This window comes from Pipra filicauda, unplaced genomic scaffold (assembly GCF_003945595.2).
Source record: "Pipra filicauda isolate LSUMZ 115617 unplaced genomic scaffold, ASM394559v2 scaffold87_size3191425_pilon, whole genome shotgun sequence".
Classification (NCBI taxonomy): Eukaryota; Metazoa; Chordata; class Aves; order Passeriformes; family Pipridae; genus Pipra; species Pipra filicauda.
Window position 1 is genome coordinate 688,684 of NW_024105064.1, and position 19,773 is coordinate 708,456.

General features: G+C 44.0%; 1 protein-coding gene across 5 annotated transcripts in view; it reads left to right on the forward strand.

Annotated features, from left to right (window-relative positions):
• Nucleotides 1-19,773, forward strand: part of RERE (arginine-glutamic acid dipeptide repeats) — a 204,028-nt gene that overhangs the window by 65,651 nt on the left and 118,604 nt on the right. For all 5 annotated transcript variants that reach the window (XM_027728783.2, XM_039390836.1, XM_039390837.1 and 2 more), the window contains exon 3: nt 13,212-13,282. In XM_027728783.2, the coding sequence (XP_027584584.1) occupies nt 13,212-13,282 (71 nt within the window). The remainder of the gene's footprint in view (nt 1-13,211; nt 13,283-19,773) is intronic.

Sequence of the window (19,773 nt, forward strand, 5' to 3'; positions counted from 1 at the left end):
TTCAAACCTTTCTGGCAAGTTTGTCTGTGGATCTGTGATTGTTTTCTAAAGCTCCTCTGCTGTCTTCTGTGAAATATAAATCAGGTGACTCCAGATCTCATCCCTGTTGTGCCACTGATTTCACCCCCCTCATTAACAGCTCAGCCTGTGCACAGCAGCTTTAGCAGTGTCAGCACCAGCAAGTGTCTGGGATGTTTTGGGCACAGAACCAGGAGCTTGGGGTGTGCTCTGCATGTCTTGGATGTGCCTCTGAACATCACATTTTTAGGGTCTCATGTAAGGTTTCAAGGTCTAACCTGTGGCTGCTGCCAGTTAACATTTTCCTCAACCTGTACTTGAAAATGTGATTATTCAGCCCTGCGTGTTCCCCACATTTTGAGTACAAACTTCTCTGTTCACCTGCACAGCATCTCAAAAGTGTTGATTGCAGTTGTTTGTTCCCCCACAAGCAATAAATAACTGTGTTTGGCTTTAGTGGGGGCTGAAGGGCCCTGGTGGTTTTACATCCCTTTGCTGTGAAATGCTCAGTGTGCCACAGTGAGCAAAACAGAGATGGATCCAAACTGAAAACCTGGGAAACTCAGGAGGTCAAACCTCATTTTTCTGTGAGGTGCTGTGTAATAGCTCAGCTACAGAAATGTCACTGTGTGAGTACTGATGCCTGAAAGAAAACTCAGGGAGAAAAAACTCCCAAGACAACTTAGTTTTGAGGGTGAGATAAGGAAAGGATTTAATTTGTGCCTAGGCACAGGGTTACAAGATGCTTCTGTTACAGATGTTATAATTTATAATATTCTCTGTCCAATCCCAGGTTTTTCCACCCCCTGGCTTTTGCTCTGGTCCACCCCCAGTCCCACCCCTGGGGAATTGGGGCTGAGGTCTTTGAGACCCTTTTCTTCATCATCTTCATCTTCTTTGGGGTACAGGGGGCACATGGTTACCCAGGTCTTGACTGTACTCTTGCAGTTCAGGCCAGGGTTAGATGTCCTCAAACAGAAGAGGCCTATCTTGAAGAGAGACTAAACATTTCTAATGGAATTCAGGGGTATTGATTTGGGGAATGGGGGTAAAAGGGTTGTAGTTACTGTGCAAAGGGTAAGGGAATAAATGCTGCTGCTTCTAACATCTGCTTCTGCTACATAACTACTTATGAAACTTAGAAAAATTAGAAAAGTCAAAAAACTAGATGGACCTTAAGGCATCAGTGCAGATGGGAATGTTTGAAGGGCTGCCCCCAGTTTTAGAGGCTGTGGGTGCTCCAGGGTGTGCGGGTCAGCCCAGCCACTGCTCCGGGCGGGAGGTGCTGAATTCCACCCTCCTCCTTGCCCCCTGCAAGTCCAAGAGTCTGTTTTTCACTGAGCTCTCCCAGCATTAGTCAGAGCAGCTTATCTCTTGAAATGCTTCAGCTTCAATTTGGACTCCTTTCATCCATCACTCCAAACCCTTCCAGAGCTGTTTGTCCCTCGCTCAGGGCTCGCGCCTGGGGAACATTTGTCGCCCGAGCAGTGGCAACAGGGAGCTGCAGAAGCTCTGGCTCTGGTGACAATCTTATTTTCAGTGTCAGAGGATGAAAAATAATTCAGAATCTGTGGAGAACAGCTGTTGTGTGGGCCCAGGAGTACAATGTGAGACACTGGCTTTATTGCAGAAAGAGCTGGGGCTTGAAATGAAGACGGGAAACCAGTTTGTGATCTCAGTTTTCCCCTGTTGTAGTGGGATGGAGGGGTGGCTGGAGCTGGTGTGGAGGAGGTTATTCAGTGAAAGAACAGGGAAAGCCACAGTCTGTGTGATAATGGGGTATTTGTAACTGTTCTGTAATTTAAGAATCTGCTTATTAAATGTTACATGATTAGTAATAATTAGCATAAGAGAGGTGCCCCAGCACTGGAACTTTTCTGCTCAGTTTGCTCTTTGTGCTTTTGTAAAACTTTGTCTTGAAAAGTGCTGAGGGTGGTGAGAACAAACATTAGCTCAGTTCTGGAGGGACATGAGCTTAGCTGGAACCTTAACTGAATATACTGATTTTTAAATTCGATTTAAAAGGTAATTTCTCAACAGGATGAGATCTTGAATACACATTCCTGTGCTTAATTTATCCAAAAACCAGTTTTAGCATGTGTTACAGAAGGAGCTCTTACAGCTTGTTACACACAGGAAGATGTATTTGTAGCTCAGGGTGCAAATTACATAAATTTTAAGAGAGATTAGAGAGTTTAAATTAATGAGACAGAGCAAGGATTAGAAAGATGAAAATTAAAGGTGTGTGCAGTAGGGATAGCTGTCTTCAGCTTCCATCTCCTAGGCTTTAAGGAAAGGAAATCCTTTCCAGTCATTTGATTCTGTCCCTTAAATACTCTTATCTGATATGGATGAAAGTTAAAGGTCTGCGTTTTCCTCCTGTGAAGTCCTTGCTTAAAATCTCATTCTGTGTTTACCCTGTTGCTGTACAGTACTTAATCCAGCACTTAATGCAGCTTTTTTTTCCATGCTGAGCTCAGCAGCTGTATTGGAGCAATAGAAAACAAACTGTAAATAAATACATAATCAAGATAATTGGAATTTTTCCAAGTGAAAGGTGGCACTACATTGTTACTGTATAAATACTGCTCTTATTAATTTGCATGGATATAATGAATTCATGCACAGCTTTAAACAAGGTATTAAAAAGAACTGAGTAGGGCTTAGACAACACTATGCAATTAATCTTCTCTACTTTGCTGGGAATCACACAGGCCTCTCCTAAAAGCTTGTTGGCCCAGTTCCCCATCTGTCCCCTCAGCTTCCACAGCCTCCCTCCCATTTCCTTCCCAATCTAATCTGGGGGGTTTTCCTGATTTTTACCCCCCCCCCCCCACAGTTGTAACCTTGCTTTTGTCCAAATGCCTGTTGGAACATGAATTTTGGTTGCACGGGGTCTGTTCAGATTTGCTTTAGGCTTCCTTAGCACGAGGTCATATATTTGCATCTTTCCCCTCCCTCTTCATGAGGGCAACAACAAGCTTAAAATCTTCCAAGAACCTGACAGATGGAGGTATTTTTCTCCTGTGTCTTCAGCCTGTCATTGGACATGGAGATTTCCTTTTCAGTAGCCCAATAAATTATGGAGTAAATGGATTAAGATGCCAGCAAAAGTACATAATAGAAATATCTGCCTCAGAATAGTAGCTGGTTCTGTGGATAATGATTGTCTTGTTCTCTGAGCTCTTGAAAACCTTTCTTACTTGGAGGAACCTCTGTGTGTCCCTGTCCCCTTTCACCCTCAGCCTGTTGAACGCCTCAGGAAGGGATATTCTCATGTTAAAGTCACAGAATTTAAAACTGAGGGTGTTGTCACTGAGCAAACTGCTGTGGTGTCATTGTGGTGGCACCTTGAGTTGCTGGACTGGAGAAACTTGGTTGGATGGAAGTCTGAACTGATTTGGAGCTTCAGGAAAAAACCAGGTGACTTCCTGTCCCCTGGAGCTGAGGACAATATTTGTTTGCTTCGCCTGCGTAGAAACATTTAAAAGGATCTGCAGGAATTAAAAGGATTTATGAGGATCTGTTTCTCCAGTGACATCAGTAGCTACATAAACAGCACCTGAGCAAGAGGAATCAGCGGGAGGTAACCCAAGGTGAAATGATCCCACACCCCACTCTGCTGCTCCAGCAAACTGCTTTGGGACAGCTTGTGTGAGAGCCTCGTTGTCCTGGAGTTTTAGGATCCGTGTGAAGCTGGAAGAAGGGGTGCAGGGGGTTAGATATGGGAAGTGCAGTTTGATACAGTGCAGGGAAAGAGGCAGAATGATCAAATAGAGGCTTTTCATCAGACAGAATCACAGGATGGTTTGGGTTGGAAGGGACCTTAAAGATCATCCCATTCCAGCTCCCTGCCATGGGCAGAGACACCTCCCACTCCTTCTGTGTGGCCTGGAACACGTGGCCTTGTATCTGAGAAACAGGAACGAGCTCCTTTGCCATTTAGAATCATGGAATCAGCTGGGTTGGAAGGGACCTCTGAGATCATCAAGTCCAACCCTTGATCCAACCTCACCGTGGTTCCCAGCCCATGGCACTGATGCCACATCCAGTCTGTCCTTAAACACCTCCAGGGATGGAGAATCCCCCACTTCCCTGGGCAACCCATTCCAATGGCTGAGCACCCTCTCTGCAAAGAAATTCTTCCATTCTTTTAGGCTGTTTGGGACAGCTGTTGGACCTTTGGGTTTAGTTGCCTTTTTATTTCTGAGGTGTATGAAGTTGTTGTCACTGGGATGAAAGTGAGATATTGCTACTGGAAAATATAACTTGAGCTGAGCACTGACTTCTCTGGGTTTAGAGGTCGATGTCACTTCAGAGTTCTGTTGGATTCCTGCCCCTGAGTGTGGCTCAGGAGGCACCACAACCCCCTGAGCTGTTCCCTGGGCAGGGAGGGGAGAAGGTCAGGACTGGCTCTGCAGGTCAGACACTGGTGTGAAATCCCTCTTTTCTCTGGGATATGTTCTGTTTTAGAGTGGCCATTTTTCCAAGGGAGCACTTCCTCAGCTGTGGAAGAGTCTGCAGGGATGGGAGACCTGCAGGAGTTGGGTTCTTGCTCTGTCACAGTGAGCAAACAGCCAAAGGTGGGGGTCAGGTTGTGTGTGAACCTGCAGGGCTGCAGTCGGTGTCCTGGGGAGTCCCAGCCTCAGTGGAACCACAGTTATATTTGCCTAAGATCCAGTCAGGCTGAGATTCCTTCTGGCTGCCTTAAAATCCCCTGTCAGGTTGCTTATCAAGCAATATAAATTTTAATCTTTAGTTTTTGCTGGTGTAGTTAATTGTAAACGTTCCCTTTATTAAAACTCCGTCCATGTTTTGTATTGTTGTAGCTGAGGAAATTGCTGGAATGGTTGTTTTAATCCATGAACTTTATAAAAATACAAAACCAAGAACCAAACCGAAGTTCTTCCTCCCTCTGTTTGTTTGTTGATAATTGGTATGTTGGTATCTGGGCTGAATGAAACAGAAAAACTGGTGCTCTGACAGTGCTTGGCTTGTATTTGACATTGGCCCATGTGTTTGTCGTTCTTCTGGATGCTTCTATTAATTCTGACAGCTTTATCAGCTGCAAAAGGGGGCCATGCCAGAATAGAATATAAAAATATATGTAAGATGAACATGAATTTTTTTCTATAAGCCTTGAAATTCTGGCAAGTGCATTTTAGGCTGCTGAAGTCGGAAGGAGGAAAGTTAATTGTTTGCTGGGAAGTTGAAATTTGAATTTGGTGCTTGGGCAGAAGGAAGAAATGCAAAGAGATGATTTTTTGTCAGCTGTACATTTGAATTTGAGGAGGTCTTTGGCCAGCCCCTTGTTTTTTGTGCCTGTTGGGTGGGTCAGGTTTGTCACAGAGATGTGTATTTTCCACGTGTGCTCTCCTGTTCCCTCCGAAGCTCCACAGTTGGATTGAGTGTGTTCCAAAGTGCTGCAGAGCCTGTATTTTCCTTTTCCTTTGAAAATCTGTTACCATTGTGACAGGAGATCATTGCAATAGTTCAGTGCCAGACTTTCAGCTCCTCTGAAGAGGAGTCACCTCAGGAGCTGAGCTGCTTCATGTGGTTAGAAAAGCTCCCTTATTTTTCACACTCCCACCACTGTTTTCAACCCTTCTGCATCTGTGAATAGTGGTGAGGAAAACTAACAATCTTTTTTTTTTTTTTTTTTAAGAAAACATTAAGACTTTTTTTGTTTCAGTGGAAACAAATGTGTTCTTTACCCATTTTCCTCCTCGGGTAATTAAAAGAAGGGGAAAAAAAAAATTAAAGTAGAGGCCTGGATTAGTAGGTGAGTCCTAAATCATGTCAGGAGGGTTAAGAAAATGGGTGAAAACATCCCAGAAGGGTTTTTGATTGAAGTCTGTGTGTAGGAAGAGCCTGTTTGTCTGCAGCTGAAACTCGGGCTGGTTCTGCCCTGTGCTGTGGGATATCACAGTGCTCATCATTAATTTTGATTCTCAGCGTTGGAGAGTTGGAGAAATGTGGTTTTTAAAGGGAATAAGTGAATAATATTAAGCACAGAAAGTAATTAAGGCTGTGAGGCAGAGCACACCAGCTCCTTAATGCATAAAACTGGCTTTCTGTGTGTGCTGGGGGTACAAACAGAGAACATAAACCAGGCTGGATGAAAAGACAAGATGCATTTCCTGAGTTCCCATTTACTCTTGCACTGCTCTGCCCATGGACAGCTGCTGGTGCCTGGCAGATGGAGCCTTAAGTGCAGATCAAGGTTGAGCTGGCAAATGGATTCCTCTGGCTTTGTTTGGCCTTTGTGTGGAAATCCTGGAGAGCAGCACTGAGGAGGAGGCTCTGCCCAGGGCTGACCCAACAGCAAGTTTTTATGCTATTATAGATCAATCTAATACATTAATTATAATATTAATAAATATATATTAAATATAACAATATATCTATATATTATATAATTTTTTATATATATTATATATATATATATATATTAATATTGTGCTTTAAAACGAAGGGAAAAAGGTGACACATCATGTGTTAAAGTAAATAACACTTCTGCTGTAAGATCAGCTTTACAGCTGCTGCCTTGATTTGTTCTGTGTGAAAGGCTTCTCAGAGCTCCTTCCAGAGAAAAGAATTTGCATTTGGGAAAATACAGGTTGATTTTGAGGAATAAAGGTAATTTTTTGGTGCTGCCAGCTGTTTGCAGGAAAGTTAATTGTTTGCTGGGAAGTTGAAATTTGACTTTGGTGCTTGGGCAGAAGGAAGAAATGCGAGGAAATTGTATTTTTTTCAGCTGTACATTTGAATTTGAGGAGGTCTTTGGCCAGCCCCTTGTTTTTTGTCTGTGTTGGGTGGGTAATGGGGGGTCCTCATGAGCTCACTTGACAGCAGTGCCAGGATTTGCATCTCCACAGGCTGCACTGTTTGAAATGCAGCACTCTGGGAAAATCATCCTCACTCAAGTGACACATTTAATTTCCCTGCTCTGAACACATGTTTCTGTTCAGGGCTGCACCAACAGCTTAGAAAATGGATTGCTCTGTGTCTAATCAGGAGGATGGAGTGATGGAGTCAGGGATGGCAAATAGGAATGGCTGGGAGTTTGTTTTTTTTTTTTTCCAAATAAAGCATTGGAGAGTTGGAGAAGTGTGGTTTTTAAAGGGAGTAAGTGAATAATATTGAGCACAGGAAATAATTAAGGCTGTGTGGCAGAGCACACCAGCTCCTTAATGCATAAAACTGGCTTTCTGTGTGTGCTGGGGGTACAAACAGAACATAAACCAGGCTGGATGAAAAAACAAGATACAAGGTTTTGATGAGTGTGTTACACTTGAATTATCAAAAAGGTGGCTAAGGGAGAGAAGTTCAGCAACCATTTGGTGTTTGTGGTGGGTTTGGCAATGGAAGAGTTTTCCAAGCCCTCCTGGTGTGCCTGTTTTCCCTGGCAGAGTGTGGAGTTCCAGTCCTGCATGGGCTGTGCAAGAGCTCCTTAAAACCACATAAAAATGACAGTTTTTACATCAAGTGCAGCTTCGTGGGCCAACTGTTGACTCTTTATTTCCTCCAGTGTCCCCAGTGACTCACTGCCAAAACTTGGGAAGCACAAGTGAACGGGAAGTGCATGAGGAGAAAACTTCTGTATCTCCCCAATCCCAATCCTTTGGTCTCTCCACATTTTTGTGTCTTGGCCAGTTGCATTCCCTACTCAAAGGCATCGTGGAAAACCATTGATCCCATGAACTATGTGACAGTTTTTCCCATTTTTAAAGGCTTATTATAATCCCTGTGTTTGAGGTCTGGGAGGAATTACCCGGAGCCGTCGTCCCAGTGAGTTGGGAATTGCACATCGAGGGTTTTTTTTTTAAATAGAAAAGGAAGTTAAGGCTGTGTCAATAAAGTGAGACATTTGTGGTGCTGCTCATCTTTTGTGTCTCCCAGGTTTAGGAAGGAGTGTCTGTGCAGAGCTGTGGAAATGCAGCCAGAGGAGGTTCGGGAGCCAGGTGGCTCCGTGGGTGTTTGTGAGAAGCACTGGGAGCAAATGTGGCACCTCCAGCAGAACTTTGCTGCCTTAAAAGACCAGAAAAGACTGTTTGCAATGGCATGTGTGCAGTAAAGCTTATCTGTTGCTAAAGGAGGAGCTCTTAGAGTAATCGGTTATTTAATTAATATTTTTTTAGCAGCCTGGATTCTTTATTCCCACCCATCCTCCCTTTTTCCTGTGTTTAATTGAAAAAGAAAAACAATTCCAAGGCAGGAGGATCCCCTTGCAGGGGCTCAGCACCCTTTGCTTTCAGTGTGGCATTTTTTTTTTTTTCGGTAACAACTTTCTGTAAGGACATTTTGCTTTGTCTCAGGGTTGTTAATGAAGTATGTCTGAATGCATCTTCCAAGGAGAACTGTGCAGTGTTGTGGACATGCTTGAAAAGTGCAGGAAAATAATTGGTGTGGGAAATGCTGGAGCTGGGGGCCTGAGCTGCAGAACAGTTGCTTTTATGAAATTGGGAGCTGCAGAGTACAATTAGCTGTCATTAATTTTGTTGAATAGAAATATGTTCCATTTATTGTACAATCAGGAGCCAGGCTTGAATGAGTTTAAATAGATGAAATCTAAATTATACTGACAGTCCATTAAACAGCAGCAAAACCCCTTAAAGAAAATGGATTCACTATGATACCAGTTTATAATAAAATCATTTGCCAAATAAGAACTATAGCCCAGGCACTGGGAATACTCCTGTGAGCTTCAAATGAACACAGTAAATTGGTTGAACCATTTATTGCAGAGCAGGGCTGGGGCTCGGCGTTCCCTGACAAGGAGCCAGCAGAGCTGCTGGAAATCTGCTCGGCAGGAGGTGACACTGAAAGATCAGGCTGGCAATTTGTTTGTTCTCAGCCGTCTGGGGGAGGAGAGAGGAGGCTGCACAGCTCCCTACCTGGCAGTGGGAATGCTGGCCTGGCTCACACCACGTGCTGGGCCTTCCCAGTGCCCTCCTCCCCACCTTCCTCTCTGCCACTGAACCATCTTGCCCATTTCCCCCCATTTCCCCCCATTTCCCCCCATTTCCCCCCATTTCCCCCCATTTCCCCCCATTTCCCCCCATTTCCCCCCATTTTTTCCCATTTCCCCCCATTTTTTCCCATTTTCCCCCATTCCGACACCATTTCCCCATTCCCCCCATTTCCCCATTTCCCCCATTATCCCCATTTCCCCCATTTTCCCCCCATTTCCCCCATTTCCCCCCATTTTTCCCCCATTTTCCCCCCCATTTTTCCCCCATTTTTTCCTCATTTTCCCCCCATTTTTTCCTCATTTTCCCCCCATTTTTCTTCTCATTTTCCCCCCGTTTTCCCCCCATTTTTCTTCTCTTTTTTCCTCCCATTTTCTCCCCCATTTTCCCCCATTTTCCCCCCATTTCCCCCCATTTTTTCCCCATTTTTCCCCATTTTTCCCATTTTTTATTTTCCCCATTTTTTTTCCCCATTTTTTCCCATTTTTCCCCATTTTTTTTTTCCCTTTTCCCATATTTTTCCATTTTTTTTTTTTCCATTTTTCCCCCCCATTCCCAACCTCCCTTTGCGAGGCTTTGGCAATTTTCCCGTGTTTGGAATTAGAGGCAAGTTCAGATTTCAAACATTTCGAAGTCGCTGATTGTTGCAAATATTGATTTTTTTGGATCCCCTGAAGGTCCCAGTGGGTTATTAAGGATCTGTAAGTGCTGATATCCCAGCCCTGATCCCACTGAACAGCTCTGGGCTGCTGGGGAGGGGTTGTGACATTAACTTGAAGCACCTGAGACACCAGTAATGTCTTGGGTTTGGCTCAGGCCAGAGGTGTTCCTGGAGAACAGGATTGATGATCAGGATCCTTCACTGGCTGGCAGAGGGCACTGGGACCACGGAGCCTTTTAATTGTAGGCACTGGAATGGAGGGATGTGAATAATGTGAATATTCTTGAATTCTGGAATGTAAATGTCCTTCAATTATTTGCCAATCCCACAACTTGTATTCAGGATTTATCCATGGATGTACAGACGTGCAAAGAGTGTCTCCCTCCCTTCCCATTCCTGATATATCCCAGAATAATTCAGGTTGGAAAAGCCCTCCAAGATCCCCAAATCCCCCCTGTGCCCCATCCCCACCTCGTCCCCCAGCCCAGAGCCCTGAGTGCCACATCCAGTTATTCCTTGGACACCTCCAGGGGTGGGGACTCCAAACCTCCCTGGGCAGCCCCTTCCAGTGCCTGGCCACCCTTTCCATGAGGAAATTCCTCCTGCTGTCCAACCTGCCCTCCCCTGGCACAGCCTGAGGCCGTTCCCTCTTGTCCTGGCCCTTGTTCCCCGGGCTCAGAACCTCCAACATCAAATACCTGAAGGAAAAGCAAAACGAGGGAAAGAATTCAATTAAATACAGGGCTGTCCAACCCGAAATGCTGGATATTGGAGCTCTGGTTGCTCACAGCTCCACTGTGAAGGCCGAGCTTGTGGCTCTTGAAACCATGACAGGGGCTTGCAGACAATTCCTTGCCAATGACTTTCAAGGAATATGGTGCCTGTGGAAGTGTGGTGCTGTGCAGAGAGCCTGAGGCTTTGTTTCTTGGGTGATGCAAGTGTTGACTCATTAGGTAAAACATAAAAGCATTCTAATTTTGAAGGCAGTTCCCACAAAACCCCACAACCCTTCAGCTGCTCGAGGTTCAGAAAATGGAGGTGGTTGGGTTTGGGTCTTTTTTTTCCCCCCAAAAGATCTTTATGTCCACGTATGGAAGCTCTAATTTTAAAAGCAGCTTTTAGTGTGGGAATATTAATGTAACCCTTCAGAACTAGGGCACATCTGGTGAATATCACAAGCCCAAAGGCATAATGACTCTGTACCATGTGGCAGGGAAACGCTCCATCTCCAGTGGGACGTTTTACACGGAATGGGAAAGGAAGCAAATGCACTCCCGGCTGGAGACAGGCAGTGAACCCAAGAGCAGTGCAGGGAACTTATTCCTTTACTCTGTTTTGCCATTGGAGTGGCAAAGGTTATGGAAAAGCCCTTTTATTTTTATTTTTTGTCGATTATTTTTCTTTTCTTTGCCAGAACTCTGTGGTGCAGCACCTCAGGTGTTCGGAGTTGTCCAAGGTGGCCCTGGGCTGAGATCTCGCTGTGTGGATTTGTAGCACACACATTTCCCATGGGGTTACCTGCTCTTACCTCCTGGTGAACACAGGATGATGTGAGGACAACTATCCTTCAGCAGAATAAATCAAATTATACTTGGCTGAAGTTGTCTGTGCTGAGATTGTTCCCCAGGTCCGTGGTCAGTGGGGGGACAAAAAAAGGGTGAGACAGCACACTGCAGTGTGCTGAGGGTGAGGATGGGGCTGGGGTGCAGTTTTCAGTGGCATAAATCTTATTGCATTATAAAAGTTCTTTCCTTGGGTCCACTTGGAAGCTGGTTGGGTTTCTGGTCAAGGGCAGGAATTGCTCTTTACGGTGAGTTTTGGGTGGTTGATGTGAACCCATCCATCAGTGTTCTCCTTTTTTGGGGGGGCATTTTTCATTCAGGACGTTGCTTTGCACCTGGATAAACTTGTTTCCTTCTCAGAGTGGCCTCTGTTGCTTCAGAGATGTCTTAAGTGGGTGTCATCCTTGTTTTAAGGCTTGGCAGGCAGCCAGCAGTGCCTCCCTTAAATGCAGTACAGAGAGAGGCAACTCCTTTGCGTTATCCACAGGAGATGCCACATTCCCTTCTTTTTTTGTGCTGTTTTGTTCAGCTGTTTGTTCTGCCTGCTGTGTGATAACACTGGAGATGAGGCTTGTAAAACTGAGATATTAAGGGGGGGGGGGAAAGGAAAAAGAAAATGAAAATCTTGGAAGTTGTGGTGTTTTCTGTATCTGTGATCTCGTGGCTTTTCCTGCACGTTCCCCAATGAATCCTGAAAAAAATTCCAGCACGTGAGAGGAGGTGGGACATGATGGAAATAAATAGATGGTTCATCTGGGATGCTGAGCAGTTGGTTGGAGTGAGTGGAGGTTTGTCCAAATGGAATGATTAGCCAGGGAAGTCTGGGATAACACACGGGTGCTTTGATGTGGTTGAATTGCCACAGCTCCCAAATAAGCTGGATTGAATCAAACTGCATCCATGTGTGTTATAAAGCTCTGAGATTTTGAAGTTCTTCTGTAGAAATATGAAAAAAATTCATGGAAACCCATTCATAGGATAATGGTGGGGTTTGTATCTTCTGTGGTTTGAATATAATTTATTGAAATGTGTATAAAAAGGGACACGGTGACTGTCCCTAGAGATTTGTTTGGCTTAAACTCTGAGCCTTGGAGTTTTTCTGTAGAAATGTAAAAAAAAAAAAAAATCATGGAAACCCATTCATAGGATAATGGTGTTTTCTGTATCTTCTGGGGTTTGAATATCATTTATTTCTATGTATATAAAAAGGGACACAATGACTGTCCTTAGGTACTTGTTTGGCTTTGGGAGCAGCATCTTTGTTGTTTAGCAGGCTTTGTGTGAGTTTTCTGATTTCTAAGGTCATTATCATTAATCAGGCACTTGGTTCCCATCCCTGCAGTAATTCTATTCCAAAGGCACTGCTTTTGTTGTAGTTATTGCCAAGCCTGTTTTTAATACAACAGCCCTTATGTTCCAGCAACCTCGGAGGGTCCAGTTGTCAAAAGCAAACAAAAATAATTACTGTGTCTCTGTCATGTCAAATGTAACTGGAGAAAGCCCAGGCCTTCCCTGAGGTAAATCTAATTTACTTGGCTGTGTTTCATCTGGGATTGGTTGCCTTGGTTTTCTTCACAATTAGAAGAGAAAATATGTTAGTGCTGGGTTTTTAATGGCAAACTGACCACACCAGATCTGATTAGTTCCCTCTCTTATTTTGATCTGGTTCATAGGCTGTGACCTGGTCGTTGTTATTAACTCAATCCAGAGTGGGCTTTCAACGACTTTCTTTTTGGTTTTGTTTTTTTGGTTTTTTTCCCCAGCAAAATGTCTATTCAAATCAAAGTTAATTTTTATGCAGTTAATTCCCTTATTTATCATCATAAATAGTTTCTATTCTTAGACCGCGCTCGGCATAAATTACACGTTAATGCAAATGAAATGGTGGGTCTTTCAAAAAAAGCTTAGGCTGTGTTTCAGTTTTATCCTGTTTTTGTGTTCTTTCTTGGAGGTGCAGAAGTTAATTCCCGTTATTTTTAAAATCTTGTTTCTTTAAAGATTGCGTTTACATCGAGAGCCGCCGGCCCAACACCCCCTATTTCATCTGCAGCATTCAAGACTTCAAACTGGTAAGGAAACATTTTCACATCTCCTTTTTCCCCTGCCCTGCTCCCCAGCGAGGTGCTGATATTTCTTAGCCTGTGTCTCTTCCTGCAGCTCCTCCTGAGTAAATCTTTCCCTCCTGGAACAGGAGCTGTTCTGCTCTTAGGACAGCGACCTGCCTTTGCTTTAGGCTCAGTTTAACTGTGCAGCTCAAACTCTGCTCTGTGCCAGTTTTAGCTTAGCAGAAATATTAACTCGGAGCTGAGTGTTCTGGGGAAACTGTGGCTCAGTAAGATAAATTTTTTTCCTGGGAAGTTAAGTTTGGCTGTGCCTCTTTCCTCTGGCTGCCTGTGAGACTGGGAACACTGGGAACACTGGGCTGGCCTGGGGCAGCCTCTGCATCTCAGCTGCTCCTGGACTCACTGGGAGACCAGACCCAGTGACCAGTTCAATTGGGGAAAAATACAAAATAACATCCAAGAACACTTTAGCACTTTATTCTTTAAACCTGCAAAGTCAAGGACCTGCATGAGAACAGATCAGAGTTGTGGTTTGCCCCTTTGTGTCTGAATTTGCACGTTTAAAAGGTTCAGTGTGTTCCTTTTCACCTGCTGGAGCTGCACAGAAAAGCACCCAGTGCAGGGCAGGAGCTGCTGCCTGGTCACAGCCCAGGGCTGGGGTTGGACTTTGCAGAGCTTTGCAAGCAGGATCTTTGAAAAGGGAGATGTTCCTGCTCCTCCTTGTGCTGCTTGTTGGTGCTTTATTCAAGTTCTGAATAAATAATAAACTGTCCTTCTTACCAGTGCATTGTCTGCAGACACATCACCCAGGATCTGTTGCTCTGAGCTGTATCTTCCTTTCTTCCAAGCTTTTCCAAGTTTATTCCATGAGACCACAGTGAAGGAGAACTTTGCTCAGTGGTGATGTCTGTGGCAGTGGTTTGGTTTGTTCTCTCTTCCCTCCCCCTTTGTTTCTGGACTTGTTGGATTTGTTGGATTCTGGAGCTGTTGGATTTGTAGTTCTCAGGTTCTGCCAGTGGGAGAACTTGTCCCAGCCCTGCACATCGGATGCTTTGGTGTCTCCCTGGAATTCCAGGGGGAGAGTTGCCATTCTGGGCAATGAGCTCCTGCTGAGTTGCATTAATTGTTCAGGATATTAACAGCAAAAGCTTCTCTTGTCAGCACTGGGCTTGTCCCACAAGTTGAAGCTGTTTGCAGAACTGTGGGAAGTGCATTGCACTGTGTTGCAGTACCTTTACATTTTTGTGGAGTGGTTTCTCTTTACTCCTGTTTTCAACTTGGTGTGAGGTTTGCTGGCAGTTTTGAATGTTTGACATGGAAATAGTGTCCCTGTTTTATATTTATGCTTGCTTACTCAGAGTTCTTTAATTTCTCTGTTAGATTTTTTTTTTCCTCTTACTGCCATAATGCATAAAAATGACAAAGCCAAAAAACTCTTGATGGTGATAAAAGCAGCAAAAAATGAATCTCCACTGTGTGTGTGTGACCCTTGATTTTACTGTTGGGGGAAAAGGAAAGATGTACAGTGCAAAGGACACTTGATTTCTCTTCCAGTGTGAGATACCAACAGGAAAACAGTCTTGTTTTGCCTTCAGCTAAATATGTCAAGTGAAGCAGAGAAGTTAAAGTCAACAGCTTTGAAATGTCGCCTGCTAATTAAATACATTATTGTGCTGGTTGTCAGAAAATGAAAGTTTTTGGCTGAGTGTTTGAGCTTGAGCCTGTGCTTTCTCTGGTTCTGGGTGCTGCTCAGGTGCACCAGTTGAGGGTGATGTTTTAGAACCAAAAGATGTAAAAAATTTACAAATAAAAAGAGCAGTCAGTGAAAAATGGCACAGCCTGATGCACTTGTGTGCTCCTGCAGGGTAAAAGGTCCTGAGGATGATTTTGGGGGTGAGACTGGAGTACCATTCAGCTCCATTCTTGAAGTAAACTGAGGTTTAACTTGCTTTTCACAGGAATATCTTAAATAATAATCATTAGATGTGATTTTATTCCAGAACTAAAAACTGGTTCTGTGAAGTTTGGCGGTTTCTTCCAGCTGAGTGTTCCAGATTCCTCAGAACCTGGTGCAGTCACACAGCTCCAGAAGCAGATGGTACAAACAATTGCAGAGCAGTTGTGTTTCAGTGTTTCGACCCTGTGCCTTGGAGAAAGCAGGAATTGTTCTTCTCTGCCTGCTCTTGGCAGTTGCAGCAGTTCTGGCAGGTGCAGTTTGGATGCATTAGTTTCTCCTTCTGTCACGAGTTTCTCTTGACATTAAGATGAATCAGTTCTATTAAAAATTATATTAGAGGAGTAGCTCTTTGCCTTTCCTGGAGAACAATTCCACTTCACCAACAGCCCTAAAATCCTTGTGAGGAAAACTTCACTGACTCCTAATTTCTCTTTAAACTGTCTCTGTTGCCATCCTGTGTTCTGCCCGTGTTGCGGAGCTTGGCTTTTCCCCCTGAGTTGTATTAATTATTGTTTTAGGACAGGTATTAGTTGTTGTTTTAGGACAGGTATTAGTCGTTGTTTTAGGACAGGTATTAGTCGTTGTTTTAGGACAGGTATTAGTCATTGTTTTAGGACAGGTATTAGTCGTTGTAGGACAGGTATTAGTTTTTGCATTAGGACAGGTATTAGTTGTTGTTTTAGGACAGATATTTGTTGTTCTAGGACAGGTATTAGGTTTGGCTTTAGGACAGATATTAGTTGTTTTAGGACAGATATTAGTTGTTTTAGGACAGGTATTAGTTGTTGCTTTAGGACAGGTATTAGGTTTTGCTTTAGGACAGGTATTAGTTGTTGGTTTAGGACAGGGCAGCAGGAGCAGCAGATGTGGTTCCTGAGCACTGAGGGCAGCTGGAGGAGCATATCCAGCTTTCTGGGTCTGTCTCTTTGAGTCCAAAAAACAATTGATGCCTTCAGGTTGGCCGTGTGAGAAGCTGTGAAATTATCTGATCAATCCACCTGAACTGTGTTGGGAGCTGTCCTGGATAACATTCACCTCCTCTGTCTGTACTGTTCCTGTGGTCCCACGTTCCTTCAGGCTTTCAGGGACTCATGGAAGTGGAGTTGAGGAGTAAAACATGATTGCTGTGTTGTGTCTTAGGGAAGCTGTCAGCACCAAGGGGCACTTGAACTGTCAAGTCCTTTCTGCTCTGCTGTTGCTTCAGAACTTCCATAACTGAGCTTTCACTGCAGGGTTAACAACAGCTCCAAAATCACCTCCAAGAATGTGTTGGGAGTCTCAGGTGTTTTCTGGGAACACCAGCACCAAGAGAACTGCTCTACCCTGGGAATTAGGAAAAACCTCTTGGAAAAAGCACAGTTTTCCCACCTGAGGGAGCTTCCCAGAACTCTGCTGTCCTGGGGGCAGTGACCTGGTTGGGTCACTGGTTGGGTGACCCATTGGTGTGGAAGGGAAACAGCAGGAACTGGTGGGAAAGAACTGAAAGATGGTCATGGAGAGTGATTCCTGTGAATCCTGTCTTGCTGAGACAAGGATCATTTTTTTCCCAGCTGCCTCCAGAGACAGGTTGCTTAAATAAAAACAACACTGCACTAGAGCAGGCACGTTGTCCAGAGGAAAAAGGATGAGTGGGGCTTGGAGTGAACATCAGTTTTCTTGGCACTGGAGGGTTGTGCTGTCCTGCCCTGGGCAGGGTGGGGTTGCTGCACCTCTGTGTTTCTTCTCACTGGAAAAACAAGGGGATGCTCTGCTGTCCAGGCTGGATCACTGGGGGTCCCTGTTCTTCTCCAGAGCCTCAGGTGTTCCCTCAGGGGAAGGGAGGTATCAAAGGTGTAAAAATACAGAATAATGGTTCAGCAGCTCTCATGCTGTTGTGAGTTGTGATGGTTTATGCAGAACACTGATAAGTGTGTTCTTGGGAAATCCTCTGGTTTAGTTTTGCCCTCAAATACTGAAATGTTTGTGAATGTTGACCCTTGGAAGCACAACTTCTTTTTCTTCCCCTTATGGAAAACGTTGGGGTGGCAGGTCACGTGAAAAGGTGTAATGTGCCATAAATGCCTTTTCTTTGTTTGCTTCACTTCCCAGTTTTTGAATTATTGATACATTTTAAAAGTGAAATTGCCATAACCTGTTCAGAAGAGTATGAGATGGTTGTCTGTATGTAAAAAAACCCCACAACAACCAGAAAGTTCCTAGATTATTCCTTCCCTGCTGATTGGGGTTTGTGCTGTCTGTGTCCCAGAACATTTTATTAATCTCTCTTTAGTGCTAATTCATTTTCTCTGGATTAATACTATCCTCTTTCAGGATTCAAGGCCAGATTATTCTTAAGGACTTTGATTAGGAACAAACTGTGGTGAAGCAATGTTTAAATCTGTGCTGGCTTTATTGCCTTCCATGTTTTTGTTGGTTCTCAGTTCCTTCTCTCATTGCTGGCACTCAATGTTTGCTCTCAGTTGTGTTGTAGGATGTGCTCTCCCTCCTCCCTGGGGCAGCTGAAGGGGTGGTTGGGTTCAGGTGTAAATCTGGATTATGCAAGGTCATGAGTAGTTTCAGAGCAACTTTTCTACCCTTGTTTTTCCCTCAGGAAGCACTTCTTTCCCTAATTTCAGCCTGTGTTATCCAGCTTACAATGTCAGTCACTTTAAAAATTTGTTTTCAGAAAAAAGAAACAGCAAAACATAGCTGGAAAAAGCTGGAAGGTGTGGATAAAACCTTCCACAGAGGGCACAGGAATGTGTTAGTTGTTTTAATACTTCCTTGACATTGCTGAGCAAATGTAAGAATGAGGAAAATGGTGTTCCATGGAGGAGCAGAACTGGGATCATTAACATGTGGTTCAGGGTTTGCTTACTGTGGAGTTTTCTGTTCCAGAACAATCTCACAGCGTTGGGATTTAAATTACACGGGCGAGTCAATAAAATGAAAGCAGTTAATGCTTCGCTGCATTAAAAAAACATCAGTTTCTCTGATTGTTGGTTGGGTTGGTTTTTTTTTTTTTTTCTGTGAGAAAATGTTCAGCTTGTTTACATCAGGAGTTGTCTCCTGGCTGTCAATCTGCTGCTTTTCCCCTTCCTTCTGCAATAAAACCAGTGCATTTTTAACAATGCAGTTGTTCCCGCCGCCTGTCAGAAATGCAAATTTTCCTAGTCATCAGGAAGTTAGGGAAGCATACTTTTTTGTTCATTGTCATTTGGCACGAGTCAAAACATCTTAAAAAAAAAAAATAAAAAATCTCCAGGCTTCCTGAAGTATTCCTTAAATACTCTTTGGTGCTACAAATCCCCTGATCAAAGCACAGCCGGCAGAGGAGCGATGACTGAGTCATGTTTGGGTTGGCAGTGGAGAGGGAGTGAACAGGGGTGACTTGTCTGCAGACCTCCAGCTCTGAACTGCAATAATCCTGAAATAACTAACAGGGAATCCAATGCTGCTTCACTCCCCCCCGCCCTCAGTGCTAATTTTTCCAGGATTGATCCTATCTCCCCTCATTCCTTCAGAGCAGAGCCTGGCTCTGGTTATTTATCCTGTTATTGTGGGCTCAGAATTGCAGCTCTGAGCTCTTGCTAAGAATAAATCAAACCTGGCCAAAATGGCTTTGATCTCCAGAGTTTCTGGCAGAAGGAAATGGATCTGGAATTTCTGGAGGAAATAGCAAAGGATCTGCTCAGCCAGTCGTGTTTTAGCACTCACAGCCCAGCACTTTGTGCTGCCTCATTCCACCCCCCACCCCCCAAAAAGAAAACAAGTTCTTTTTTTATCCCCCTTTTTTTTAATTGAAGAATGCCATGTTTTGAAGCTGGAAGGTTTCACTGCATTTCTTTTTGGATCAAGGCACTTGAAGAAACAGATTTTTATTCCCTTCGCTCTGAGGATGTTGTTTCATAGCTATAAGGTTTTTTTTTTTTTATTAAACAGTAGTATTTAATGGTTTTCTTTTGTAGTTGAAGCCTTGACAGATTCTTTGCATTACAATCAGTGTGTTATAAACACTGAAGTTTCCCTTTATCTCTTTGTTAATGGTTAACAAGTCCTAAAACTCAGTCCATTCTCTTTATCTTAATTAAAATGTTGATTGTGGTTACTTCCAGATGATGAAAATACACGATTAAAACTGAGCTTGACTGACTTGGATGAGGAAAAACCCAATTAACATGCAGCAATTCAGTTCAAATGTGTGCCCAGTGGTCACTGGGGTGGTTCTGATGCTCCTTTGCTTTGGACCCCACTGACCTGGAAGGGAAGGGCAGCCTGGGAAGCAGGAGGCAGGGAATCAGCCAGGCTGCAGGACTGGGATACTGGGGGCATGGAGGGAAAAGCAACTCAGATAATTTGTCATTTGTGCTCAGTGGCCCCACCAGGGAGGCACAGGGAGGTGTTTGAGGGATTCTTCAGGATATATTTAATTTAACGTGGAAGCCTATGAACCTGCTGGTGCGGACAGGGATCTGTCACCAGCCAAACACTGCCTTGGTGAAGTGCTGGTAATGATAATATTCCAATAAAACTCTTCTCCTCACCTTAAATAGCCAGCTGC